A 23,989-nucleotide genomic window follows, 5' to 3' on the forward strand; every position below is an offset into this window, starting at 1 on the left:
AGATTGCTCAGCATCGGTATTAACTTATATATATAACATTATATTATATATTAAATTATATTTGTTCTTTTATCTACAATGAAATTTAAAAATAAAAAAAATTTAAAAATACATTTAAAAATAAAGAATACAATGTCGATTATGAAATGTTCAATTAATAAAGAGACCTTTACAATCACATGATTCATTCATCATTCTGCATTTTATTTAGCTATAACTGTACATAACAAGTGACTTGACTGATAGAAAACAGTGGATATTGTTTCATTAGTAATAAAATGTATAGCATTTTAATAAGTATTCTTTATTTTTTGTAAGTAATTTAAAAATGGCACTTTTTTGTTTGTTTTAAATGGCTAGTTTTTATTTGATAATGGTCTGAATTGCTGGCTGAATTCACAGCGCAGTAGCTGGTTGAAGGGGACCAAACCTCACAGAAACACCTGACTTGGTTCCATTTGACCAGCTACAGCAAGGTGTGTTGATTCATGAAAGTGAGGAAATAGAATAAGAAAAATAAAGCCTGTATTAGTGCTAGAGTACTGGGAACTGCCTTTCGTCCTCTCTAACGACACTTTACCTGTTGAGAAAGAAAACAAAAGAATTAAAATTTACACAGAGACACTAGATGCAATCTGAACATCTTATATTTTTAGATTCTATGTAAGTCTCTTGACTTGTGACTTGCGATCATGGTTAAAGTTGCATATCACGGTTACTATTGCAAGCTTTCCTAGGATTTCTTCTTTGTATGAAATTTAGCACCTTACTTTGTGTGAAAGGGCAGAAATTATATATAAAAAAAGTAAATGTAAATATAAGAAGACAGCAAAATATGGATACTGGCTGAACATATGTTAAAGGCCTTTTATGGTTAGAACGCTGGCAAGACAGAAAGATTAGAACAGCTGCTCATAATGTCTGTTCAGTGAGACAGATAGAGCAGACAGTGATGAGCCTTCAGCGCATGCCTTTGCCCAAGCAACCACATAAACAACAGTATTAGCGCCTCTCCTGCTGCCCACTGTATGGGGTTTGTCTATTAGCCCTGCAACTATTTTTCCCAATAATGATACAAATACAGACAAAAATGCTTTAGCCTTTTTCCTGGTGACAAATTCCTCCTGAAACCACACACTTCCTTACATTCCATAACTGGATTATTCATATGGGGATATAAGGAAGCATGTCTTCACAGAGAGGCAACAACTGGATATAGCACTGTGTATGCCCTACAATAACATTATAGTAGGTTTGAGCAGAACAATGGAGGTAATATACATGTAGAATGGTAAATAGACATAAAGTCTATTCAGGTCTATCAACCCATCTATAATGGTTAAGCATCTAGCAGTCATTCAGGAAATAACCTCAAATGTCATAGTAAAATAGTAAAAATTGAAAATTACCTGTAATGGGTGTCACTGGAGTCCTGCGTGTTGTATGTTTGTCGATGTTGTTGAGTAAAGTAAGGACTACGAGTTTGTAAGATATATTTAGCTCTATTAAGCAAATGTAGCACCATCCCCTATTCGGCACGAATGTTGACAACCTACAGAACTAGAAATGACATCTGGCTCTGCCTTTTACTTTGCAGAGGTGTGGAAAAGTGCTGTTAGCCTACAGTAGATCAAAGGTAAGCAATGATAAGTGTGAGCTTGATGACACTCCTACATTTGCTTCCTCCCAGCACACCTTTTCACATGGATTACTTCAGTCAAATGTGTGATATCCTGCATTTGTGGGTTTGATAAATAATGCATGGATACTTTAAGTAGTATCCAAACCTTACTTAGATCTTCATTAGATAAGAGTTAAAGAAAGAAGGCAATGTTGATTGATCTTCTGAATCAAAAACAAAAAAAAAGTCTTTCTTCTTTGTTAAAGAAATGAACATCTTGTGAGGCACTAATCCCGATTCCGATGGCGAGGTAATATCTTTAAGAGCTAGACTGCCATTAGTAACAATTAGTTGTTATAGTGCAATTAGCAGTACTGGACCACTTAAATACAGAACAAAACCACAGCAACAGAACCTTGTAGCTTTTCTAGACATTTTAACACCACTCTCTGAAAGATTTAATGATCTTTTCCACACCTCTCTCTCTCTCTCTCTCTCTCTCTCTCTCTCTCTCTCTCTCTCTCTCTCTCTCTCTCTCTCTCTCTCTCTCTCTCCTACATTGTCCCATCCTCCGCTTAGCCCAGCTTGTTGATTCTGCCCAGGCATGTCTTCCTGCTCCCGGCCTTTTCTATCCCTCTGTCTCCCTCACTCTCCCCCCCTTGCCATGGTGGCCTCCCACCTGCTGGTGTCCTTTAGAAGCCTGGGCCTCTCCTGCGCCTGCTGTCCAGCCCAATCAGAGCCATGACATGGGAGAGCAAGTCACACCTTTCAGCTGTTCACACAAGGCCCAAGACACCCTACACCCTTTGCTCCCCTTTTTATGCTGAATTTCAATGCTTCTGAAAGAAAGTGAATCCTAATTTCTAGAATCAACGTTAGGAAGTTTCTAGGTACATTTTTATGCATTCTAGGATTAGATAAGCTTAGATTTGAGCTTCAGTACACTCTGATTAGTTACTTTAATGTGTTATAAACTGTGTGGTTTATTTCAGCTCATTTATATACTTAGTCTTCTGCCAAGGATGGGTATAAAGCATCTAAATATACCATGCAAATATTTTTTTTATTTTAATTATAATATCTTTCATAAATGACAAAATCATTAATGTTGTGTAAAGTCTATCACATTATGAAGCAATAGATAAAAAATAAGGTCGTTCATGGTTAAAAAAGTTATCAGGCTTTTTTTTTAAATAAATTCTGATTTAACTGCTCATCTGACTTGCTATTCACTTGATTTAGCTCGACAAGAGAAACAGGAGAGTGCTGGTTCTATTTTCCCCTGCAGCAAGCATGGCAGTATCCTGAAGTCAGCACCTGTGTTCTAAAACGAGCCTGAGCAACAGGAGCCCTGGACCCATTCACAGAAAGCCAGGGCTAAAGATGAAGCTTATACTGAAACCTAATGCCCTGCAGGATTTTAACTGTGTAAAGCCTCTGAGTATAGTTAATATCAATATCCTAGACTCATTTCTCGTCTGCAGGGATGATATGTAATGCTTACGAAATGAAACCTTTCCATTTTCATGTTTCATGGAAATGACGGTTATTTAAATGGCCGTAGTATAAAGCTACAGTATATTTAATCAGAAACTGTTCAAAAGTAGGAATGTTTTTATCAGGACACTGAATATTTACATCAATTCATTGTATAACATGAATTCAGTCAGGCTTAAGCCATGTATAAATATGTGTGGACTGAGCATTACATAGGTGACAAAAAAGTTGAAAAAAAAAAAACAACAACAACAACAGACAAACTGTATTCCCAGTGTTGATGTCAATTCCAGACTGGGTTGATAGTTTTATTTTTAACTCAGGCACACACACCGGCTGAGGTTCGGCTTGCTAATAACTTTGTCCCTTTCTGTCACATGAATTCGTCAGCTAGCATCCCTTTGTATTTCAGAGGTCATTGCTCTTTTACTCGAAGCAGCACGCGTAGCCTGTAATGTCCCTGGAGGTGGCACAGCATGAAATGATGGCTCAGATATGATTCACAGCCATTTCAGAAACAGAAAACATTCACTGACCTTAGAGCCGACGATACTAATCAGCTGGTGTGACTTCCCATCAGAGCTAAATTTTTTAGCTAAACGAAGCCCTTCCTATTCTCAGTGTTGGCTAGGGCCTAATGTTTTTAAAGCAGATTGATTGATCTTTCTTCTGACTAAAAGTATTTCCTTTAGATTAAATAGATTCCTTTTACATCAGATCCAGAGCAGTTTATGTTATAGCATTTGTGGAAAGTCACGTCAGCACATAAAATAACAAGATAAGATATAATGGGATGCAAACAGACTTTTCAAATACCAAGATTTCTGGACACAAGAAGGACAAGCTAGCTCAATTTCATTCACAAGTGACAAATAAAAAAATAAAATAAAAAAAAACACAGAATTTCCATTATTTTGAACATTTGTTTGTAGCAATCCAAAACATTTGACAAAATCAAAGCTAATGTAGTTTGAATTTTTTTTTTTTGCTATGACACATTTCACTAGACCTCATTTGTAGTGTATGACATCTCTGACTTAATAATAATTGTATTATTTTCTTAACATATGTACCATTACTTAGCATTTATGGTAAATGTTAAATGAAGTTCTTTAAAACCCAACACCGCATATTTCAACAGTTATATTTATTTCTCTATTTACTGTATGGAAATGACCTAATAAATACCCTACAACATTTAAGCTCAACAGTAAAAGACTCTAAATAACTCAATGACAGATAACAGAAGAGAGATCTTGAACATCTGAAAAACAAACACTGCAAAATTTCGTTCTCTTCCTAACTGTATGTAATAAATATTAACTCTTAACTGTACAATGAGGAAATAAGGCACACTGTATAGACAGACATCGACAAATACTATCAATAAAAATGAAAAATCCTTGTAGCACAAATGACCTATGATACAAGAAATGATATCTTGATGGGGAAATATTATTTTAAATAAACATGATTATGAGATTGTGATAAAAAAATATAAGAAAAACAAATGAAATCTAATTTTATCATTTATATCATTTCTTATTTATCTAGATAATTTTTCTAATTTCAAAGCAACAACAATGACAACAACAAACTGCCTATACAATTTTGCAATGTGGAAAGTTTGAAATCATTCTTAAATGATTCGAAGTTAGTTAAATAATATTTACTGGTTTTAATGTTATACAAAATTATAAAAATGGTGCTGTTAGCAATTTGACAATATTCAAGATATTTTCACCTATCAGTTTTGCAATGTAGCATTAAAACCTGTAGGATTAATAGGACCTGTTGCTGGCAAAACTCAGTCAGAGTTAAAGGTGAATTCCTTCCCTGGTGGATGCCAGTTGTTCGAGCTGAGCTTGAAACAGTTGTCTCAGAGAGCCCCGGCCCACACCAAGAGGGATCAGAATAGAAAAGGTCAAATGAGACCTGTATTTAGGCTTGTAAAAGTTAAAACAGGTGCCAGTCAGAGCCAGCAGATGACAGTTTTATCTCAGACTAAAACATGGACATACATAGAGAGATAAAGGTTGACAACTGGACCTCATAAAGAAAATAAGATCTTTGAGCTGAAAACATATTTAACATGTTAAAATGATAACTGTTATTTTTGTATCTATAGTCAAAGTATTTTTTACCGCATTTATAATCTAACACTGTTTCGGCCCATAGCTTATTGGCTCAAGAAATACAGTATGCATGTTACAACTGTCAAAGAAAAGAGTTATCACTGATAGGACACTAAATAGCAGGTGACCAAATGGGAATACGACAGGAAATACCTTTCTGACCTGACCCACCCCGTCACCTTCTGTTTTACTGAGGCACATGAAACACACAGGGTGTCGAAACAGAGTTGTGTGTGACTTCAGTTGGTGTCAGCTACCCTGTTGTAAAAGCAGTACAGACCTCCTGAATAATGTGTGAGAAGTGATGCCTGGGGCATGGATCATTTAATAACAAAAAAATACATTTTACCCCAATTTGTAAAGTGTACCCTAAAGTTTATCCCATTCTAATATGTTCATTTGTTAGACTGGTGAATTGAAAACCATTAGGTCTCTCTTTGTTTACTATACACTTGCTTGCTTGGTGATGAGGAAAAACAGCCAACACTGAAAACTGGTATTTTAATACAAATTTACTGAAATTTTCAGCATGAAATAAACAGCATCCAAACTCTCAAGACTATATACTGCAGTGTATATATAAAATGCATTTAATGTATACAGTGATCATACAATACACCCAATTGCAGCATTTCTTGATAAACAGGCTCTGAATCATGCATCTATTTCCTTTTTATTCCTTCAACCTCAATATGGTTTTATAGTTTCATATGATTTTTAAAGGTTACTACTTAGGTGTAAATGTATTTTGACTTCTAGTACAGGATATCATTAAATGTTGATAATAATAAAATAATAAAAGTACATTTAATAAAATTGCATCATATCAATATACAGCCTGGAAACATGTATACATTACATTAACAAAATATGTTTCAGTAAACAACAACATCAACAACAACAGCATCAATAAAGCTAATTCTATATTATATATGTTATGGTGTTATGTTGGGAAGGGTGCCAATAATTGTGATATATACATTTATAAACTTATATCTGGTTGCAATAGGTGGTTTTATTTTCACTTCAGTAAAATAAAGGTGAAATTTCTTAATAACAAACAGGAAGAAAAATGAAGGTGCTAAAATTTACAATTTTAAAGCAAAAAAAAGAGAAAACAAAACAACAACAACAACAACAACAACAACACTACTACTACTACTACTGCTAACAACAACAACAACAACAACAACAACAACAATTTGTATTATTATTATTACTAATATTATTGTTTAAAAATATTTTTTCATATAAAAATAATTATTATCTGGAACGTTTGTATTAATGAATATTATATAATAATATGAATATACAGATCCAGCTCATGCTCGCGTACTAAACAGTATGCCAGAACATTCTCTTAAGTATGTGTAGTATGTGTACCACGTGTATCTGACGTCACTGTGAGCCGAGCGGAGAGATTTGATTGGACCGTTCTTTTTGTTGACGCATAAACAAAATGGCGGCGCCCATAGAGGCTGTGAGACTGTGAGACAGAAGTAGCAAACGTAGCAATAAAACCTTTTTAATAGCTTACTGGATGATGTGAACTTTTAGCTAGTTTATATTAAGGTGACAAGTAAACACGAAGGAGCTTTTTTTAGTCCAAATACAGGCTATGATTTTGACACGGTTGCGATGCGCGAGGGTGCTGCAGCTAACACTTGCGGTTATAAAACCGGACGCTGTCGCTCATCCTCTAATACTGGAGGTGAGAGGAGGAATAATGTCTACATCTGTGTGCATTTATATCTAGGATGTAGGTTCCCAGCCTGAATCACCCCGTGTCCTGCAATTTTAACGATGCTGCTGATGATAGTAATAATAATAATAATAATAATAATAATAATAATAATAACAATAATATCTCATATCAGAATTCATTCTTTGCGATATTAAAACAGTCTTCCATCTCTGTTGAGTGATATTTCACATGCTTAGAAGATCTTTGGGTCAAATATAGGCTGTTTTGTGAATTCACTGTAAAGCATGGACTGATGTCCTATTCAGGGTGTTTTCCCACCCTCATGCCCAGTGTTCCCAGCATAGGCTCTGGATCCACCGTGACCCTGATCTGCATAGAGCAGTTACAGAAGATGACTGATGAATGATGCTTTAATCTTCACATGTGGATGCAAGTGAAAGTGATTCATTGAAACGTTGGATGATGTCTAATATTTGTCTTTTCTCTACTATGTTTTCTGCTTTCTACTTAGTAGTAATTTGAAATGCTGAGGAATTTTTTTGAGTTATTCACTAGGGATTTTGAACATTTTATAGACAAACGATAGATGCATAATGCCACATTCTCTCTGCCCTGAATGAATCGGTTTGCCTTTTTAGACTTCTATAGACAGACAATTTATTAATGCTATGAAGAAAGTTGGAGAATTTTAGAGGCAACTTGATGATATGAGACTAAAGTACAATAAAGAGAAGTAAACTGCTAGAAATTACATTATGATGCAAAAGTTGCATAAACGTACAGTAAAATTAAGCAAAATAAATTATATGCATCGTGTTTTACGTGCTAGCTTCATTCCCATTTCATCGTTATCACCAGTAATTAGAGTCTCTAGGATTTTGCAGTATTCTGAGGAGTTTTCCAGAATTACTGCAGATTTACGACAAATTTAGGCCAAGTCGTTTGCGTCTTTTGATGTCATCACAGCAGGCATTCAGTCAAAGCTGTGTTTGATTCACGTGCGTCAAACGTGAGTACAGCTGTCAGCTGTAGAAAGTTACTACATGTCTTCACTATTAAGAGTTTAAAAAAAGAAAAAAAATGTTTTGATGTAGGAAACACCAACATTAAATAACATTCTGAAATTGTTTTATATATATCAAAATGTCAATATCTTCTTTTTTCTGCGTGTCCCAATTCACCAAAACTAATTCATTAATTTATTTATAACATTTGTATGTTTAAGGCTCTTCATCAGAAAATTCTAGAGAACAACTTCATCATTGTCAGGAAGAAAGATCTCATCTGGAGAAGAAGTGATTCAGAAAGGTTTTATGCAGAGCATAATGGTAAGAAAGAACCTTTGTTATTTTAATCAGACAGATTCGGACAATATGTATATGTTGAAAATGTTAAAATAGTGTGCATATACTAAACTATAACATACTCTGTGAGTGTTCACTGAAAAGGACAGCTCAATAATTGGCAGTGTCGTATTTACCATTTCCAAGCAACAAAACATTATTCTCTTTTACCAGCATTCATGTCATTCATAATCCATCCATGAGTCATGCTGGAGCTGAATCTCCAGCCTTAGTAAATCCTGCTGTTGTACAGAATCCCGTCTGACATCATGCCAACAGAGTAACTGCCCACACTACTTTTTACTGAAATACATTTACATTTGTGTGTCCTTTGTAGAACGCTTCTTCTACCAGCGACTAGTCGAGTTCATGTCAAGGTACGAGTGGGTCATTATTTAATTCTCATCCTCTTCACTATTACTTCATTAGCGTTTATTATGAAGAAAAATATGAAGAAAAATATGAAGAAAATTCCACATTAGAAATTCTAGAGTAGAGTATATACACTTGTCATAAATGAATACAAAATCAAGCTAACAGCAATATTCGATAGAGATTACAGTGAGACGTATCGTGTGACATCATTACACGCTTTCCACAAAAGCTATTTTCGATTCAAATATTTTTCCACAATTAAAGCACACTCTGATTGTCTTTGTACGTGCAATACGTGCAATAACTCCCACTATGACATTTATTTCTGCATATTTCTACTTAATAATAATATTTGCAGTTTGTCTGGGTAGAAGTGCACAAGTGTGATTCAATTCGAATTCATTTGTAAAGCGCTTTTAACAATGGACACTGTCTCAAAGCAGCTTTACAGAACATTGGAAGCATAATACAAAAAAATATGTATATTATAAAAAGATTCATATAATACAAAAGTTCAAGGTTAATATTGTACTTACTGTATATTTAAGTGTGTTATCCCAATGAGCAAGCTTGAGGTGACTGAGGTAAAGAAAAACTCCATTAGATGGAAGAGAAAGAAACCTTGAGAGGAACCAAACTCAGAAGGGAACCTTTTATTGAATCAGACATCTACTCTGTGTGATATTATTATATTACACTGTACTTTCTGAAATTAAATAAAGTCAACTAAAGTTTGCTAGAAAACAAACAAAAAAGAAATTGAATTTTATAGACTGAAGTACATGAACAAATAATGAAGTAATTATTGGGGTTAACGCTTTCCAGTAAAAATGTACAAAATGACATTAATAGTAGGTAATGCATCTGTTAATGTGAACAACACACTAATTTGATTATTGTCATAGTATTTTGTTCATGTTTATCATTGTATAAATATGGAATAAAACACTTGGGACCTGCTGTTATAGGATACAAGGCAGAGTTACAATCCTAATTCTTCTTTAATCCTTATAAACTTTTCATGTCTTCACAGTATGGACCAGGTCAATATTGGCCATGAACTCTCTCATAATCAGTGTCTATACTACAAATCTATATAGAATGTTTAAATAGCCTATCTAACGTATCTTGGCTCAACTGGCACTTGGCACTGGGTTGGCACTGGGTCTGATTGGAGGACTGGGGTTGCCAAGCTGCCACGCTTGAGCCCTTGAGCAAGGCCCTTAACCTTCTCTGCTCCAGGGTTGCTGTATCATGACTAACTTTGCACTTTGACCTCAACTTCCAAAGCTGGGATATGCAAAGAAAATGTGCCTTAATGTATATGTGACAAATACAACCTGCTAAGTAAAGTTACAGAGAGCAGGGAGGGGTTATCACTCATTTTGTTTCATCTAATCATCTACTATCATGTCCTGTTTTAACATACCATACCATACCATACCATGACATGACATGACATAACATATAGCCATAATAATTTAAATATATGTTTTGAATGTGAAAATTGTAAGACTGCTTGTTTACGTTTGGATGAATCTCCTGTCAGTTATTTTATAGACACTATACAGATCAGCTAAGATCATGGAGATGAGATGTTGTGATTATGGGTAGGAATCATTTAAACCCCCGGTTAGCTCAGAGGTCAATAGACCCAGGTTCTTGTGAACACAGACACCTCCAGACTGACTGTAATCTAGGACTGAGACTTTCTGTTCTGAGTTAACATCGATGCATTTCTGAATTAGATTTTTGTTTTTGTTTTATAATAGTATAATATTTTTATAATAGAGTAATAAAGAGCTGCATGTAGATTTAGGCTGGATGTTTGTAAGAAATTAATGATGTTGGAGGCCGTTTGTGTTTTCTTATTTGTTTGAGCATCTTCCAATCTCAGCAGCTTCATTATCCGTATCAGATCTCTGGCATCTCGGCCACGTGACCTCATCACGCGAGATCTTATATACTCTAAATTTCTCTTAGGTCAATAATGTTTAAGGAGCTAGGTTTAAGGCTATATAAACACACAGGGTCACTTTAATGTGTGTAGCCGGTCTGCCTCCTGTCATGTTTTTTGGGATGTAGGAAGAAACCAGAGAACTTTGAGGAAACCCATACGAACATTGTGGAGAACGTGCACAGGAACTTAGAAAGTTAAATAAACAAGCAGAGCTCAGGAGTGATATGAGACAGATTGGTGACAGGCGATGCAGCAGACATGTCCTTTATTAAACATCTAAAACTTACTGTTTTTTAAACTTACTGCAAATAAATAAAATCTCACATGTTCCGACTCTCACACGTTCTACTGTACGAGTCTCTTCAGTTTATTGTTACAAACATGATCTGTGTGTTTATATATATATATATATATATATATATATATATATATATATATATATATATATATATATATATATTGACTCAGTTCTGGTAAATACTGTTCATCAGTTATTACATCATAATACATTAATATTATCAGTTACGAACATTACAGTTCATAACTGAGGTTTTAATGATGTTCAGTTATTAAATTCTAATTTTATTTTACTGAGGTGGAATTTTAAAGCTGATTATTTTACAGCACTTTAACTGCTGCTGCTGTGTAAGGCATCTACACCAACATTTATTTACTGTGATTAAAAACTCAGACCATTTGTGCAACAGTTGGAAGATGTCATTTTATTTAGTCATGTTATGGTTCTTTATGTCCATGGCCAGACCCACTTTGAGTCTCCCAGAAGATTGTTGTCCAAAATGTCTTCACCATCATCATTGGGGTCCTGATTTGTAATCTGTAGGAAATACAAGTTGGTGTTAAATTGTGAATCTGCTAGAGATAGTTTAGGTGTTAAATGTCTGGAGTTATTATGTGAAAACACCATTATAAGAACTTTAAGCTTTTTTACTGTATTGATTTTTTTATTTCTTACCATTGAGTGCTTTCTTTCGGGAAGAAATGGCTGGAGGAACTGAGGAAGCTGTGGAGATGTGAGGAAGCAGTCATCTTCAACTGTCTCCACCATTGGGGGTTGTGGGTAGACATCAGGTGGCAGCACCTGGTAGTACTCGGGGTTGTACATGGGGTAGATGTTGTCAGTGTGTGCGGAGTCAGGTGTATTAGTGGCAGGCACATAGTGCACTGTTTCTTCCTGCTGGAACTGAAAGAAAAAACAGAGATGGCTTTTAGAAAATCTGATGATGGTTTCAGAAAAACAAAAAGAAATGAACAAATTCATACTGAGGCTTACTGATAAATAATAATAATAATAATAATAATAATAATAATAATAATAATAATAATGATGCTTCTCTTCAGAAACAGGCCTGGATGTAAGTAAAACGGATCCTAATGATCAAGTTTACTAGGTTCATGATAATCAAATCACATTAGCGGCACGTCCCCATGTCCATATATGGCCACAAAAGCATGTTCTCTCAGGTCTGTGTTATGCAGACAGACTATAATGCTGTACCTTTGTGTTTGGTATCATGTAGGCCGGTTTGTGTTCGGGTGGAGACACGGGTTCAGGGGGAGATGCAGGTTCAGGTGGAGACACATGTTGGGGTACAGACACGTTCTCGCCTGGAAACAGGATCTCGGGTTCATACATGGCTGTTCCTCTCTGAAGCTCTTTGACCATAATGTCTTGGCCATCATCATTGTTGTCCTGATTTGTAATCTGTAGGAAATACAAGTTGGAGTTGAATTGTGAATCTCCTAGAGATAGTTTAGGTGTTAAATGTCTGGATTTATATGTGAAAACACCATTAGAAGAACTTTAAACATTTTTACTGTATTGCTTTTTTGATTTCTTACCAGTGTGGGCTTCCTTTCAGGCAGATTTGGCTGTTGGTTCTGAGAAAGCTCTGGAGATGAGAAGATGCAGTCTTCTTCAACTGTCTCCACCATTGGGGGTTGGGGGTAGAAATCCTGTGGCAGGATCTGGTAGTACTCGGGGTAGTACACAGGCTGGAACACAGGGTTGTACTCTGGGTCGTACTCTGGGTAGAACTCAGGGTCATACTCTGGGTAGTATGTAGGGTAGTACACAGGGTAGTACACAGGTTGGTACACAAACTGGTACTCAGGGTTGTACATGGGGTAGACGTTGTCAGAGACGTGTTGGAAGTCAGGTGTTAAAGTGGCAGGCACATAGTGCACTGTTTCTTCCTGCTGGAACTGAAAGAAGAAACAGAGTTGGCTTTTAGAAAAACTGATTGTTTCAGAAAAACCCCAAAAAGAAATGAACAGGTTCATACTGAAGCTTACTGATGTAAATAATGACATTTCTCTTCAGAAACAGGCCTGGATGTATTACTTATTATACTGAATCTCCCACTTCTGTGTTAAATCATCATGTCTAAGGCTTTAGTGCTCCTAAGACAATAAGCTACTGGTCTTACAATTTAATAAGAAATTAATATAAATGTAAGTGATTATTAAACTATTAAACTTGTTATTAAACTATACAAACTAAATATGAAACTAGACAGTGTGAATGTTTAAGTAAAATGGAGCCTGATGATCAAATTCACTAATCAACAAAGTCATAATCAGGAAACTTACCATTTTCCAAACTTGGTGGTGTGATGTTCCTCGTTTGATAAGAAAAATTGGTGAAAATGAAGTGTGTTGTGTAAAAGTTTGGTGTGTGTTGTGTAAAAGTTTGGTGTGTGTTGTGTGAATATAAAGTATGCAGTGTAAATTGTGAATAATATGTCTCTCTCTAAATAATGGCTTGCTCGATGCAGTGTGCTCAGTGTCTGAGTTCGAATGTCAACAATATACATTTATACCTTGATGAGCTCTCACTGAGTTCCGGAACGTCTATGACCCTGTAGGTCACATGACTCGCCCTACAGCAGCCTTCAGTGTTATACACTACACTACTAACATATGTAATGATGTCCATCCGTCCTTGCTGCAAATCTAAAATAAACAGCAAATACTGTAGAAAGGACAAATTTAAATAAACTATATACCATTTTATTTCTATTTAATTTAAGTCTCATACCCTGTTCATATCACACCTCCACTGTCCACAGTCTCTCCCTCCTACAAGCTGATGTCTTCTGCAGGTGCAATTTACACACACACACACACACACACACACACACACACACACACACACACACACACACACACACACACACAGGCTGTACTTAGACCCTGATAATATTAAAACCATTGACAGATGATGTTAATAACACTGATTATCTTGTTACTGTGGCACCTGTCAAGAGGTGGGATTTATTTTATTAGGCAGCATTTAAACAGTCAGTTCTTGAAGTTGATGTGTATACCGTAAAATAGGCAAGGCAAGTTTGGATCGGAGCAATTTTGACCAGGGCAGAATTGCCAGAATCTCCAAACAGCAGGCAGGTCTTGTGGGATGTTCCCACCATGGGAATACAGTGTGTAGTCTACAGTACATACCAGTATAGTACACAAATGTACATATTTGTGGCACACAGACATATTGCTCCAGGCACAACGCCATGTCAACATACAAACATAAAGCAGCACCTTGTGCCAAACCTCCATTGATATCACATACAGCTAGCTTTAACCGCTAATATGTTGTGCTAACATGTTTACAATCTGTTATTCTGACTTGAGATTTTATTTTTTGGCATGAACTGCAGTGGTTTCTGAATCCTGGTCATTTAAATGTCAGATGCACTTCCACTAAAAATGTCGCTAATCTAAGTGTTTTTTTATTTTGGGAATTTAAAGTGTTTGAAAATGTGCAGTATGATAATATTATTATGTTATTTACATGATGACTATGTGTTTAAAGACATTCAACCTTTTTTTAACTTAATTAGAATTCTATTCAAAATTCTAATCAAATGTATTTGTATAGCGCTTTTAACAATGGACATTGTCTCAAAGCAGCTTTACAGAACCTAAGAAACATAATACAAAAAAAGTGTATATTATACAAATATTAAAATAATACAAAATTTCAAAATTTTTAATATTACATTTATATTTAAATGTGTTTGTATTCATCCCCAATGAACAAGCCTGACGGTGGTGAGGAAAAACTCACTTTAAAATGAAAAAACCTTGAAAGGAACCAGACTCAAAAGGGAACCCATCCTCATTCTGGTGACACTGGAGGGTGTGATTTATAAATGTATTAATATACAGTCTGGAAATTGTGTATTGATTAGGAGGTTGTTGTCCTCAAAGACCACATGTAGTTGGAATCTCCTCTTAGAATGCACAAATGCTTCCTGATGCACGATCCAACTGGATCTGGTACATCTCTAGATGCCTCAGGATCTTCACAGGGTTGGCTTCATCTCAATGAAGGTCCAAAATCTTCATCAAGTGGAACACAACTGCATCTGGTACAATCTCTGGATGCCTCAGGATGGGTAGAAGCAGTGGAGACGATTTAGCATAGCTGCTGTTCATGATATTAGCAAGCACTAGATAATAATGTGCATCTGTTATTAATTTTACTGTATAGACATAATTAAATCACCCTTGTATGAAAGTGACAAGGATCTAGGATAAACACAGTGAACGCATCACAAAATCAGCCTGAGAATGTGATGAGCTGAAGATCTACATAAACTCCACAAGCGTAATAAAATCTTGCTGGATTTGTGAATATTAAAAAGTCTTTCAGTGTAGAAAAAAGCTTATATTGCACCTAACACGGACAGAAGCAATAAATAAGACTGTTTGATTTAATTCAGCTGGACGTCAGTGTAACAGTGGATTTGTTTCTCATTGTACAGAATTATGTATTGCAGGTTCTTATGCATTATCTTGTTAAATATTTTACAGCTTAAGTTCAAGGTAGGGCTGGGCGATATTGCCGAAAACTGTATCACGATATCAGTGTTTCATATCGGTCGATATCGATAATTATTTCCAATTTTTTATGACCAGTTTAAAATAAGGACCAGGAGAAAAATATTACATTTAAAACATTTTTATTTTAAACTCAACCTTCCACTGATCATTATCACCTCAGTTATTAAGACAGAAATGTCAACACCCAGGAAAAGTCAAATAATTAATATGTAAACATATGTCTAAAGTCACAATGATCAATTAACAGTTATTAGGTTATTAATGTATTACCAAAATGTCTATTCACCCAAGATAAAACTTTATAATACCTGATAAATGTGCTGTCAGGTCAAGTTATTTCAGCTTGAGAACATTAGGAAAAGCCACACTGGTAGTACTGTTTGATTTTTTAGCCATGATGTACCTGGCCTGTTACCATGGCAGCCAGTCATCAGGCACCATCACTGCCTCTGAAAACAAAGATGAAACGCGAGCGTGCCACTTGAAGTAACATCAGTTTGCCGGTTCTGCTTTTTGGATTCCCATGAAAGAAGCCGCTCATTATTTTGATGTCCCTGCTGTTTATTTCAGACATTTGCATGAACAACAAGAGAAAAACAAAGCAGTGTTCTTTATATGTGGCATGTAATGGAGTTTTCCTTGCCATATTCGCCTCAGGCTTGCTCGTTAGCGATAAATTGGGATGAATTTAAATAAATCTACATCAAAATGTTATGATCTGTAAAGCTGCTTTGAGGCAATGTCCATTGTCCAAATTGAACTGAATTGAATATTGCCTTTAACTTGAAACAGTAAAAAGACATGCTCATTTTATGTGAGTCATCAACAGCGTTCTAGTCCTTTAGAAATGATGCTGATGTGGTGACTATATCTTATTTTAGTAAACATCTCTTGATTTGCATCATGCCAGTAATTACCTAAATGTTAGCTTTACATATGTCTTTATTCTAATTTATTCATTTAAACCTGTGACTAAACTTACATCTGGAAATACTTTCAGAGCTGCAGAGACTAATCTATATTTTCTGAGAATTCTGTGCTGTGATGTAAACTAAATAGTAAATACTGGCTTTGTACAATATCAGTATAAACATTGTGACCAAAAAAATGCTAGGTTTCTAGGTTTCCGGTAATACTTGAAGAGATCTAACAGTTAAGATGGAATGTTGATTGTTTCCACTTCAGCGGTCCAATGAGAGCTTACATCCTAGCGAGAGAGGATGCTATCAGCCACTGGCGGGAGTTGATGGGTCCCACTAAAGTGTATCGAGCGCTGTACACATCACCGAGGACAATTCGAGCACAATATGGGCTCACCGACACCAGAAACACAACTCATGGCTCAGGTACGTGCTGACATGATCATGCAGAATGTGACGTGAAATTAATTCAAGATTCCAACTGATTTCCACACAGTGTGAAAGAGACCGCTTTTGGAAATTTTATATGTTTTGGCTTGATGTTTTATAGATAAAGAATCTGTTACTTTTTAAAGAAGGAATATCATTTGTCAATTGCTGTTATTCATAATCATTTAATTCAATATGTTCATACATTTGAAAAATTCTAAAGCAAGTTGACATACAGTGTCATATATGTCATAATGGCACATAAGCTGATGTGTGTGTGTGTGTGTGTGTGTGTGTGTGTGTGTGTGTGTGTGTGTGAGTGAGTGAGTGAGTGAGTGAGTGAGTGTGCGTGTTTGTGTGTGTGTGTGTGTTTGTGTGTGTGTTTGCGTTATTGTGTGTGTGCACGTGTGTGTGTGTTAGTGTGTGTGTGCGTGTGTGTTTGTGTGTGTGTGTTTGTGATTGTGTGTGTGTGTGTGTGTGTGTGTGTGTGTGTGTGTGTGTGTGTGTGTGTGTGTGTGTGTGTGTGTGTGTGTGTGTGCGTGTGGCAGGAAGCAGATGTAATTGCTTGATGTAATTGAGCTGAGTGAGGTGGAGTTCAGCCTCCTTCACAGTTGCTGACTTTCAGATAATGCACTTAAACATGAATGGTTGTAAGTGGAAATAAATACAGAAATATTTCCACATTTCCTATATAATACCATATTTCTGTAGAGCATTAATATATACACTCACTGTCCACTTTAATAGGAACACCTAAGTGTTTGCCTGCTCGTATATGCAGTTATTCAGTCATGTGGCAAATTTTTTCATAAAATCATTAATGTTCACATACAATATGACAATAAAGACACTTGGGCCGTGTGATTTTAAGCTTGTCATGGTTATTGGTGCCACAATGGCTTGTTTGATTATTTCACAAGCTGAAAGCCACCTAGGATTTAGTGTGAGTTATTTTAGACCTAGACATCATGGTCATTCTCCTCTGATGTCTCTCCTCAACAAGTTTCAGCCTGCAGACTCTCAGCTCAAAAGTAAAAAAAAAAATTAAATAGATCAACAGTTTCTGAAATACACAAACCAGCCCATGTGACACCACCAACCATGCCAACATTAATATCACAGAGCTCACACTTTTCCCCCCATTGACCATCTGAATAATGACTGACATGAACCACATTTCTTTATAGCATGTAAGAGTTTGTTACCTATATAAAGGCATTTCTGCTTCAACTATAGGTGAATATTCAGGAACAGTTTGTAATTACTGGTTGTGTGTTCTGCCTGAGAACACACTGCTTGTCTTTGCTAACTTAAGCTAATGAAACTTTTCTCATGCTCCCACAGATTCGTCAGAGTCAGCTGAAAGAGAGATAGCCTTCTTCTTTCCAGAGTTCAGTTTTCAGCACTGGCTAGAGATGGACGAGCCATGTTTTAGGGCAGGACATGTTGAATATGACAAGGAGAGACAAATCCATACTGCACTAAAACATATCTAAGCATTCAAGTGCCTTAACTAGGAACTGCTCTAATGTATGTGTCCCATTTTCTTGCATTTCACCATCAGTTGCTTACAGGTTTTTGTAAATGACCGTGTTGCATCTTGAGCACTTTGACTTGGTACTTTTATTATTAAATACCTTCCACTGGCTTATGTTATCATTATTTTTTCTACAGCATTCAAAGTACACATAAAAGCTGTCTTGTTAACTTAAAAAAATACTGTTAATGTATTAAACCCAGCTTTGGATTTTGCCCACACTTATTATAGACATTTGATATTTTTTATGTTATAAAGTTAGCTTGGTATTTATGCAAATAAAAAAAGCCTTAATACATGAAGCAAGTAGTATCATCTTGTACTATTTCGACACCATGTCAAAGGCAATAAACATCTTATGTTGATTCATTCGCTCATTTTCAGTAATCACATCCTCACCAGGGTTGCTGTGGAGACAGATCTAATCCAGGTTACACTTGGTGCAATGCAACAGAATTTACCCTGGATGGAACAGGACCATTCATGCACCTATTCACACCTTGTGGCAATTTAGCATAGCCAGTATGCGTAACGTAACATTTTTGTGAACATTGGGAAAAGATGTGAATCTCTGCATACACAGTATGGACCAGAGTTCAGGATTGAATCATGGTACTGTGATGCAGCATTGATTAGCCACCATATCACTGTGCTGCCCAGTTATTATATTAATATGCTTAATACTCCCCAATAAAATCCCATTTGTCTCAATAGCAAAAGTAAGTTAGCCATCAAACCTGTAAAAGGCACTCATGTCACCATGTGTCTTTGATAATACTTCCATTCCATAGCTCAAAAGGTCTTCTGGTGTTTGCTTTGATTGTCATAAAATCTACCCTGTTTTTCCAGAGTACCATTTCATAACTCCGTTGCCCTTATTATACTGAAGACATAGCAATGGAGAGTGATAAATAAATAAATAAATAAATAAATAAATAAATAAAAGTATCTGCTATAAATGAAGTAATTGAGTCTCTTCACACCAGTCTCTAAGCTGAGCTCTTGTCTCAGTTCAGAACAGAGTCTGCGTCTGCTTCCTTCAAACAGTCCCGAGGTTTCATGACCTCATAAGTAGTGTGGGATTTTTCTTTGATCTTTCCACTCTTGTCCACTTGACGAATACTCTGAGTTACGGTGATGGTCACCTGCTTAGTGGACATCCTGCTATCTTGCCACTTGGTTTACCGAGAAAAAAAAAAGGAAGAATGGTGATTACAGATTGTAAAATCATTGTACAATACACTTTGTGATATTTATAGGATAAAACAAGGTAGCATCAGAATAGGTCTTCAGCGGGTTTCCTGAATAATTTGATGTTATGGCTAGTATAAGAACATCTGCAATATGTTTTTGTTACATAAACTCAGTGCCTTGATATTTATTTATAGACGAATCTGAGGACATCTCATGTCCAACACATCTCCGTCTCTTTGGCTAATAAATAAAGAAGCTTTTCTTGCTCTTTCTTCCCGAACCAGTATTTACTCTACAGAAATATGTATATCATTGTTTTACGGCATGCTATATTTATAATGAAGTAATTCTGAAGAAAACAAATAAGTGTCTAATAGATCTACTGAATGAAAAGTTTGAACTCACAATCTCTTCAGTGCGAACAACACTTCTCCTCTGCACTGTGGTGCCTGGTGAGGAGGGCAGACCCTCCTGTTCTTGAGAGGCCAGTATAGTGTGAGGACCACCAGCTTTCACATCATTCAGTCTCACCTCAGACATTGCAGAACAAACCTTCAGGTACGCCTGAGCAGGAGCTGGCAGGCCATCGTCGAATATATCTGTCAGTGTAAATAAAGAGGAATCAAAAATAGCCAACAGAATGACTCACACCTTTGGCTCATATCATTAGTGTCAGCACCTATCCAAAAGATATGGATAGGTCCGGTATTGAGCTTTACGTATAATGAAGGTAGTAAGCAGATGATTCTTATACTTGGCTCGAAATAAATCCTATACTGTATGCACCTAATGAATGCTGGATGGAAAGCTGAAACAGCTATATACCAATTACAGAAAATAAATTACATGTAAGAAGGAATCATATAGAAAATAACAAATATTGGGGCTAAATATTTTTATTTAGATTTTTATTTTGCATTACTAAGATTCAAGTCCATTCAGATTGCCCTTGTCATAGTTCAAACTTATTTTTCCTTCAACTCTGTAATATTCTTATTTTAAAGGACCTTTTATTGTGTAAAGCAAAGCCCATCCCATCTAGTGAACTGCAGAAGCAATGGAGCCATCACCATGACAACTGAAGCTGAATATACTGGTGACTTGACAGTATTCTCCTATAGGGCAATGCACTCTTTTGGAGAAACAATGTGGCTGATTATAGCAAACTATATAATTATTTACCATATTTCCTTACCAGAGTTGGCTGTTTTCTCTGATGCAAACACAACTGCAGAGGAGGTCTCTGAGGGGATGTGGTGGATTGAAGACAGTGGAATGTCTGTATCTGTGCTGGTCAGCCAAGTAGATTCTGTCTCTTTGGTCCAGCTTTCCAGGTACCGTGGTTCCAATGCATCTGTCCTAGAGCCTCCACAACCCATGATTCTTCCACAGATGATGGATATAACAGAAGCACTCGCCAGTGACACAGTAAAACTCTAGTTCTTTATTATTTCATCTTAAAATACTGCTGACCTTCTTTATTTTTAGATATGAGTTCAGCTTGTAAGACCTTCGGTGACAATGTTGGAGAGACTTTGGGATGTGAGGTCCTGCTTGTTTTCCATTGATCACATTGCAAGATAACTTACACACTGACCAACATGCTGTTTCTGTTGGAGACACAAAACGATGTTAAGATCTCATGTTCTCAAGTGCTGATATTAAGTAGCTTATTATTAAAGTCATTCATAGAATATTTTAGTATATTATAATAAAATATAAAATTCTAGTTGAGACTAGAAGGTCCATATTTGTAGAAATATCTAAGATTAACCCTCAAATTTTCGATGATGATTAACAGGGTATATCAAGGGTTAAAATAAACACCAGAGCATCCGAATGATCTTTTGTATGGGGAATGTTTGTCATAAAAGTATATGGCTAGTTTTTATAATTGAATATGTTGAATGATATTATCGCTCAACCTGCGTTTCCCTGTGTTCATATACACCAAGATGATGTTTCACTTACTTTCAGGAATTTCCATGAAACATTTTTACACATTGATTTATTGGTTTTTAAATGTCCACTTATTGTGATAATTGAATTATTACACTTTATTGAATGTTTGTATAAGCTGTATAAACATGAAAGCTCTGTAAGTGGTTTGCTTTAGTGCCTGAATTGGAAGATCACCACATCACCACATGTCTGACATTTAAATGCTGTTATCAACTCATAAACATAAACCATTACAAATGATTATAAAGCCACCTGGAATCAAAATAAGGAAGCACTGTTTTGTTTTTTTTTTAAATTTTTTTTTAATTTTTTTTTTACCTGAATAACATTAGCAGCATGTAAGAGGATTGGGAAATTTGCTCGAGTATCCTATAAATCATTCACAGATTGTTGCTTTTATTATAAATAAGCGCAACTCAGTGCGCATGCTCACACCACAATTATCTTACATTGCGCTCTTTTTATTCTGCAGCCAATAAGGTGATGATTATTTTATATAATGTCATAATTCAATGTAAAGATCTACGGCTCTGGGAACGTATTCTTTATTTACCTATCTTGGAAAAACCTACATTTTTATCGATCGTAAACAATCACTTACCTCCGGCTTGGGACCCTTTTTTGCTACAATCCTGGCAGATGTGCATTACAGCTGTGATTTTTCCCTACAGTAAATATGACGCCCCTCTATTCGGCATCTCTCTCTCTCTCTCTCTCTCTCTCTCTCTCTCTCTCTCTCTCTCTCTCTCTCTCTCTCTCTCTCTCTCTCTAGTGCGGTTCATATCGAGGCTGTGTGTGTGTGTGTGTGTGTGTGTGTGTGTGTGTGTGTGTGTGTGTGTGTGTGTGTGTGTGTGTGTGTGTGTTGGGCTAAAAATTCAAGGGAGTGTGTGTGGGTGTGTGATCTTTTCCCAAACGTGTTATATTATGCAAAGACCTGCAATGGTTGCGCACATATGGCAAAGCTATCAGTGATGACAGATTAAGCTGGCACAGTCCAGTCCAATACATTACATCAGTCTATGGCATCATATGTCATTAAAATATTTTAAAATATCCTTACTCTGACGGTTGTGCTGTCATGACCATCTACTTAGAAAATTATGAACTTTGATTAGACATAACATAATAATAACCAGGGATACATTTTTTGGACATTTACAGCATTTAGCAGATGCCCTTATCCAGAGTGACTTACATTTTTATCTCATTTTATACAACTGAGCATTAAGGGCCTTGCTCAGGGGCCCAGCAGTGGCAGCAGTGGTTAACCCAGGAACGTCATGGACTGGACTGGTATCTAGAGTATATTCTTAGTTAATCTCAAGCCATAATAAAGCTTTGGGAGTGATTGAATCATGGTATTGTGACTTTACAATCTTGTAATCTTTGGCCTGATGTGGCAGTATTTCTTGAGAATATTTTGGAGCTTAGAGTCCCTAAATCACTTACCTTATTTAAAAATATAAATGTAATAAATATATTTATTAATATTTTATTTATGAATATAAATGTAATATAATATTTTATATTTAAATATCATATAATTTTGCACAGACGTAAGCCATTTAGCCATTTCTCCAGAGGAGGGCAGTACAGATTAATCTTTCACTTCCAGCACACTGTACATGGTCCGTGTCGGTCAGTGCTGTCAGAATGCTGCCTTACACCATAAACTATTATTAAACAAGTCTTACCTTTATCCTACAGTAACCTCTATAGTAATAAATATTACAGTACTATACACAGTGACAAACTCAATCAGTAAATTAACAGTACATTAATCAACTACCTGACCCCATATTCAGATATTCAATATTGACATGAAATGATGAAATCACATGTTGGAACTGATATATCTAATGAATCAAACCATACTTGACAAACAGGCTAGCTATGCTGAGGCTAGCACTTTCAAATACACTTTCAAATACCTGGCAGGGGCAATTCCATGATCAAAGAGGTGGTTTGCGCAATGCGAGGCTTGTCAGTGCACTCAGACTGTGCTGACCTTTGCGAATTCCCCAAATGAGGGAATCTTGACTGCATAATTTCTGACATTGGGGGACTGTGTTGGTGCTCTCCCCTGTTTTGTTTGGTATGGTGGTGGCTCAAGTGGTTAAGGCTCTGGGTTGTTGATCAGAGGATCAGGGTTAAAGACCCAGCACTGCCGAACTGGCACTGTTAGGCCCTTGAGAAAGGCCCTTAACCATTCCTGCTCCAGGGGCACTGTGTCATAGCTGCCCCTGTGCTCCAACCCCAACCTCCTCAGTTGGGATATGAGAAGAAAAGTATTCCACTGTGCTCTAATGTATTTGTGGTGGATAATAAAGTCTTCTATGGCCTTATTCATTTCCATTTCCAAAAATGATGAGATTATCCACACTGTACTGTCTGTGTTACTGTATAAGAAAGGTAGTGTAAGTTTTAACCAGG

At 36.2% G+C, this 23,989-nt stretch overlaps 3 protein-coding genes, 1 long non-coding RNA gene and 1 other non-coding gene across 6 annotated transcripts; 2 read left to right on the forward strand and 3 right to left on the reverse strand.

The window, feature by feature from the left end:
- Positions 1–183: 183 nt before the first annotated feature.
- LOC125139049 lies at positions 184–2,227 on the reverse strand. The gene is made up of 2 exons (XR_007138159.1): positions 1,410–2,227; positions 184–580 (listed from the first exon to the last, which is right to left on the reverse strand). It is a non-coding gene; the product is annotated as an uncharacterized LOC125139049 (long non-coding RNA).
- A 4,465-nt stretch (positions 2,228–6,692) lies between these two features.
- nme6 (NME/NM23 nucleoside diphosphate kinase 6) lies at positions 6,693–18,511 on the forward strand. The gene is made up of 5 exons (XM_027150054.2): positions 6,693–6,964; positions 8,184–8,286; positions 8,639–8,678; positions 16,700–16,860; positions 18,208–18,511. The coding sequence occupies exons 1-5, from the start codon at positions 6,872–6,874 to the stop codon at positions 18,357–18,359; spliced, it is 549 nt and encodes a 182-aa protein (XP_027005855.2). The 5' UTR covers positions 6,693–6,871; the 3' UTR covers positions 18,360–18,511.
- Positions 11,344–13,463, reverse strand: LOC113644886 (adhesive plaque matrix protein-like). 2 transcript variants are annotated; one of them, XM_027150052.2, is made up of 5 exons: positions 13,247–13,463; positions 12,497–12,859; positions 12,153–12,359; positions 11,610–11,831; positions 11,344–11,471 (listed from the first exon to the last, which is right to left on the reverse strand). In XM_027150052.2, the coding sequence occupies exons 1-5, from the start codon at positions 13,247–13,249 to the stop codon at positions 11,382–11,384; spliced, it is 885 nt and encodes a 294-aa protein (XP_027005853.1). In that variant the 5' UTR covers positions 13,250–13,463; the 3' UTR covers positions 11,344–11,381. The 2 variants fall into 2 exon arrangements, with proteins under 2 accessions (XP_027005853.1, XP_027005851.1); XM_027150050.2 differs by having other exon boundaries at positions 11,610–11,837; positions 13,247–13,461.
- A 525-nt stretch (positions 18,512–19,036) lies between the features above and the next one.
- baalcb (BAALC binder of MAP3K1 and KLF4 b) lies at positions 19,037–22,322 on the reverse strand. Its single transcript, XM_027150055.2, has 4 exons — positions 22,158–22,322; positions 20,790–21,204; positions 20,000–20,193; positions 19,037–19,575 (listed from the first exon to the last, which is right to left on the reverse strand). Exons 2-4 carry the CDS (start codon positions 20,971–20,973, stop codon positions 19,408–19,410), a joined length of 546 nt encoding a protein of 181 aa, XP_027005856.1. The 5' UTR covers positions 20,974–21,204; positions 22,158–22,322; the 3' UTR covers positions 19,037–19,407.
- A 1,157-nt stretch (positions 22,323–23,479) lies between these two features.
- Positions 23,480–23,642, forward strand: LOC113644899. Its single transcript, XR_003441082.1, has one exon. It is a non-coding gene; the product is annotated as a U1 spliceosomal RNA (small nuclear RNA).
- The last annotated feature ends 347 nt before the right edge of the window (positions 23,643–23,989 follow it).

This window comes from Tachysurus fulvidraco, chromosome 16, assembly GCF_022655615.1.
Source record: "Tachysurus fulvidraco isolate hzauxx_2018 chromosome 16, HZAU_PFXX_2.0, whole genome shotgun sequence".
NCBI lineage: Eukaryota > Metazoa > Chordata > Actinopteri > Siluriformes > Bagridae > Tachysurus > Tachysurus fulvidraco.